The sequence below is a fragment of the Tarenaya hassleriana genome, unplaced genomic scaffold (assembly GCF_000463585.1).
Source record: "Tarenaya hassleriana unplaced genomic scaffold, ASM46358v1 Cleome9, whole genome shotgun sequence".
Taxonomy (NCBI): Eukaryota; Viridiplantae; Streptophyta; class Magnoliopsida; order Brassicales; family Cleomaceae; genus Tarenaya; species Tarenaya hassleriana.
The window spans coordinates 1,174,770-1,180,769 of NW_010971389.1; the positions used below are offsets into that span (position 1 = coordinate 1,174,770).

The window sequence follows — 6,000 nt, forward strand, 5'->3', positions numbered from 1 at the left end:
AGTTGTCTTTATCGATTAAAAAAGATTCGATTTTTGGCACATCTTTCATATAATATGATTTTAAAATCTAAAATATGTTGTCTGATGTTATAGTTTATACCTATGATTTATAAGTTTACATCAAACCTATGTAATTTTTAATCGTTAATACTATTATATGATTGCAGTTTCAATTAAATTAGAACGTCATTTTTTTAGAGCTCAATTTAAATATAATCTTAAAATTTTAAAGTATATAATCCAAAAAAAATTAAAGTAGATCACCTAAAACCATGATATTTCTCGACCATTAATCTATTTGCGATAGTTAGTAATAAACTCATATGAACAATTTAATGAAGAAAATATCCAAAATACTCTCATTTTGGTAAAATTATTTCTATACATAACCCTTTTCTATATGTGATTATATGATCAGAATAATACATATTAGTCAAATTTTGGACGTCATATATAAATCAAATTAAAATTCAACTATAAAATAAATAATCAAATAAAAACGAATTTAAAAAATGAATGTCTTTTTACTGATTTAAATCCAAAGTGAATTGAATAAAATCCTAATCGATTCAAAAATTAACGTAGAAAATAGAATATATTTAATTTTTTTAAATATTGAAATAATTAAATCCGAATATAAACCATACAAAATAAAACATGGCACATCCTAATTTGATTTGGATAAACAGACAATTCCATATGTCATTCGGTAAGAGTGGCCCAAAAGCAATTGTTGTTGGAAATCATTATGAAACAACAACAGCTTATTGATAAAAATGACAAGTTGAGTGATGCATTAATATTTTGTTTTGTCAAATATAAAACACACACAAAAAATGGTCACATCGAATATGAAATTGAATTTAAAATTTTGAAAGTAGTATGCATTCGGATTTTTTTTTTTTATAATTTGGCCTAGGAACCTATAGACAATGAGAGGTATTATACATATTTATAGATCATATACATATGAAGAAGGTTTATTAAAAAAAAGTAAAAATATTTTAAATTAGACTTCTGAAAAAATCATCAACGATAACTCTTACCATGAGAAACTATATTCATATAATACTAAAAACACATAGGAAAACTTTAAAATTGTTCTATATGTTAGATATTATTTTAGAATAATATACTAGATGAATCCGCATTTAATTTGCTATAATAAATTCTGATTTTTTCATTACTACATGCATATACACACAATAATAATTATTTTTTAAAATAAAAATAATTATAAAAAAACAATAAAAGTATAAATTATACATAAATACCACAATTAACGCACGAATACATTGGACTCCCACGAGCGATTAAAGACAAAGACAAAAGCAAAAGAGAAAAAGGTTTACAATTTGTGTGTGTTGTCTAACATTTCAAAAGTGGCTATTCGTGTGGGTTGTCTTCTTCTCTTTTTTATATATTTTTTTCTTTTTTTTACCTTTTGAAAAAAAAAGTACGTATCACACTTATATCATACTAATGTTTTTTTGCCGTATTTTCTATGTATAAATCAATATATTATATATATATTCAATAAAACCAAGAAAGTCCTTTGTTTTCTTGTCATTTGTCAAACTCATCCGTCCAAAGAATAACACAAAGTACCCAAGAACAAGTTGCACTTTTTTTTTTTGAAGTCATGGGCAAAAAACCATGTCATTTTGTTTTCATTTACAACATCTCTATTGACAAAATTCTTGAGAGTTTTAATTGAAAAAATATATATTAAATACGACATTTTGCTTTGAAATATTGGATAATGTTTTAATAAAACCTATCAAAATATGAGAAAAATTTGATCAAACATAAGTAAATTCCGGAATTTGAAGCAAATTTATTATCGTTAGTTCTATAATGGAATCTAACCTACTATTTAAACTTTTCTTGTGTATCTATTTGACAAGTTTTTTTTTTCTTTTTATTATATTAGGATTAGCATTAACAAAAAAAAAAGAAATATACATAGCCGGGACAAAATAAAATAAAATCGGTTAAAGAGGGAGGGAAAAGCAAAAGAGAGAGTGTTACTTTGTTGCCTCGTTGAGGAATCTCTTCTTGCTTTGGCTTTTGTGCCAAATCCAAAGTCAATGCCCAGAACTTGTTTCCCAATAAAATAATGTAAAAGAAAATAAATCTATCAACACTTGGATTTTATAATTTTACATATCTTTTAAAATATCAATACTTTTTTTTTTACATAAATAAATCGATGTTGGAAATGACAAAGATTCAGAAATGAAAATGTAAAATAAATATAATTGATTATTTCAGATAATAATAATAATAATCGTTAAAAAATTATAGATGGTAAAGTTTGGAAAAATATAAATTTATAATTTTTATATTTTAACTAATTCTATAGTTATTCATCATAATTTATAATGTGAAATTTAAAAATTATTTAGGACAAAGAAAAAGCAGGTAATGGCGAACTCTTTTTCCATTGTCTTCGTTGCGAACAGAGGCTATGACTCTTGTCTGGTCGTTGCAGAGATCTCGATGTTGCCTCCCAAACTAATCTCGATATTTTCAAATCAATTTCTCCCTAATTTAATATAAACACCTTTAATTTTTATTAGGTGAAAATACATAGAATTTAAATTCGCTCTCGTTGTTATTAGACATTTTTTTGTCCATATATCTATATTGTACTAAAACAATTTTTTTTAAAAAAATTTAGAAATTTATAGGAAGAATCAATCCTATATCAATTTCTCAATTCGCTTTTTACTTAAAGAGTAATACATAAAAACTAAAATTATAATGATAATAATAATAATAATAAATCAAATTAGATACATTTTATATTAAAAATATACGATTTAAAAATTTTATTGGAGATTATTAACGGATTATATAATTTATATGGGATTATTTTTAATGTCTGGTGTCTTGTGAGTTGTGAACATGTGTGGATGGATGAACTCATCAATTTGTTCGATGATATTTTTATATTTTTAATATCATGGGATGATCAGCCACACTGGGACTACCCAATTTTTCCGATTCGGCAAAGGAAAAGATAATAGAAATTGCTAATTACAAGTCATGAAGAAATTTGAACGGAATCAACGCACTTGGACTTGGAGTTTTCAAAGCACTGGGCCGAGTAAGACTTTGGGCCTACATTGTCATTCGAGTCTTAAGGCCCACGTTCTTCATCAGATATTATAGGCTACTAGGCCCAATTAGATTTCAGTTTTTTTTTATTAAAAAAATACTCCCAAGCGAATGGATTAGGCCGGCAGAGAAATTTTTTGAGTTTTAAAAATTTTAAAATATAATATTCTAATGAAAAATTCCTAAAAAAATACTGTACTCTTCTTCATATCGATGAAAAAAATTATATGATTAACCAATAAAATCTTGAATTTTTTAAAAATTTACGGAAATTTTTTCGCTTTTAACAATTCAAATAAAAATGATGATGTAACATGATTTTTCAATTATACACACATCATCATTTAATTGTATCACATTATCATTTTAAACAAAATTTAAATTAAATAATTTATTTAAATTAATATGTATATATATATATTAAAAATAAAATTATTTCAGCATAGAGATGTCAAAACGAGCCGAGTTCGCGAGCCGGCTCGATGTTGGCTCATTTTTTACCGAGACGAGCCAAGAATATCTGAACCCAAATAAAAATGGGTAGAGTGAGCCAGTTCGCCACGAGCCGAGCCCAAACGAGCTAGCTCGGCTGGCTCCCGGGCTGGAGTAAAAAAAAAAATTTTATGTTGAAACTTGAAAGTGTTGATATTGTTGGTATAATATTTTGATTTGGAGATAATTTTTTATGTATAGATTCGGATCTGAATATAGTTTTTTGTACATGGATTAAGATCTAATTGTATATGGATGGATTAAGATCTGAAAATGGTTTTTTGTAAATGGATGGATTATGATTTTATCTATTTAAAAATGATTTTTTGTATATGGATTGTGATTGTGAATATAAATATGATTTGAATATATTGGTATGTTCTTTTTATGTTGATATATCATTTGGATATGATTTTATATAATTTGATATGATTTTTTTTAGATATTTAGAAAAATATGAACCGATTCGGGAGCCGGCTCGCGAGCTAAGTGATTTAGGTTGAGCCAGGAATTTTCTAGCCCAAATAAAAATGGACTTAACGAGCTGGGCTGAAAATAAACTGACTCGAAACGAGCGGGTCCCGAGCTAGTACGAGCCGGCACCTTTGACATCCCTAATTCAGCATAATTATATGAACCGTTTGTACGTTTTTGGCAAATTTAATTAATTCAGCATAATTTTTTTTTTGAATTAGAACCAAATACTTCGACTCGATGACCCGTTTGTGCGTTTTCCCGAGTCGCGAACGACTCCGTTAAATCGGCCGAGTCTCTTCCACTGTCCCGACAATAATGCGCTGTGTCTTCACTAAATCCTTCTGTGCCGCCGCCGAGACTCACCGGAGACCGCCTTCCCCGCCACCGGAATCCGCCGCCGCCATAGCTAAGTTCATCCTCTCCCCGACCACAACCCACAAAACCCTAACCGAAGCCCTAATCTCCTCGACCATCAAATGGACTCCATCCCTTGTCGACTCCGTCCTCAAGCGGCTATGGAACCACGGACCCAAAGCCCTCGATTTCTTCAACCTCCTTGACCGCAACCACCGCGTCTACGTCCACGCTGCCTCCTCCTTCGACCTCGCCGTCGACATCGCCGCCCGTCTCCGCCTGCACTCTGCTGTGTGGTCCCTCATCCACCGCATGCGTTCCCTTCGTCTCGGTCCTTCGCCGAGGACTTTCTCCATCGTCGCCGAGAGGTACGCCTCCGCCGGAAAACCCGACCGTGCAGTGAAGCTCTTTCTGAACATGCACGAACATGGGTGTTTCCAGGATTTGAGTTCTTTCAATACGATTCTCGATTTGCTGTGCAAGTCCAAACGCGTGGAGAAAGCTTATGGATTGTTTAGGGCTCTTAGAGGAAGATTTAGTGTTGACGTAGTTACGTATAATGTGATTGTTAATGGTTGGTGTTTGGTCAAACGAACTCCCAAGGCGTTGGAGGTGTTGAAGGAGATGGTGGAGAGAGGGATAAACCCTAATTTGACCACTTACAACACAATGCTCAAAGGGTTTTTCCGGGCTGGACAGGTTGACCAAGCTTGGAAGTTTTTCTTGGAGATGAAGAAACGAAAACGTGAGATCGATGTCATTACTTATACAACCGTGGTTCACGGGTTTGGCGTTGCAGGGGAGATCAAACGGGCTAGAAATGTTTTTGACGAGATGATTAGAGAAGGAGTCCTTCCTTCTGTAGCCACTTACAATGCTTTGATCCAGGTGTTGTGTAAGAAGGATAGTGTGGAAAATGCAATTGTGGTCTTTGAGGAGATGTCGAGGAAAGGGTACGAACCGAATGTGACGACTTATAATGTGTTGATTCGGGGGTTGTGTCATGCAGGACAATTTGATCGGTCAGTGGAGCTTATGCAGAGGATGAAGAAAGAAGGTTGTGAGCCAAATGTCCAGACGTATAACATTATGATAAGATATGATTCTGATTGCGGAGAGATCGACAGGGCGTTGGATTTGTTCGAGAAGATGGGCAGTGGGGATTGCCTGCCTAATCTCGACACATATAACATAGTGATAAGTGCCATGTTTGTGAGAAAAAGACCAGAAGATATGGTGGTGGCTGGTAAACTTTTGATTGAGATGGTAGAGAGGGGGTTTATACCGAGGAAATTCACTTTTAATCGAGTTTTGGATGGGCTTTTGTTAACCGGGAATCAGTCTTTTGCAAAGGAAATCTTGAGAGTGCAGAGTAAAACTGGTGGTCGGCTTCTCCGGCAGTTCAGACTGTAAAACCTTGGTTTTATGTGAAAAGGAGAGTCACCTTCTCTGTCTATATCAATCTCTCATGAAGTGAGACTGTAGAGACTGATTTCTTGTCGACAAAAGCATCAGTGATGCTTTACTTAAACAAACCAGAGATCGGTAGGGAAA

At 32.5% G+C, this 6,000-nt stretch overlaps 1 protein-coding gene across 1 annotated transcript in view; it reads left to right on the forward strand.

The window, feature by feature from the left end:
- Nucleotides 1-4,311: 4,311 nt before the first annotated feature.
- Nucleotides 4,312-6,000, forward strand: part of LOC104803714 (pentatricopeptide repeat-containing protein At1g74900, mitochondrial) — a 2,526-nt gene continuing 837 nt past the window's right edge. Inside the window, exon 1 of the mRNA XM_010527736.2 lies at nt 4,312-6,000. Within this exon, the coding sequence (XP_010526038.1) occupies nt 4,408-5,859 (1,452 nt within the window). The 5' untranslated portion in view covers nt 4,312-4,407 and the 3' untranslated portion in view covers nt 5,860-6,000.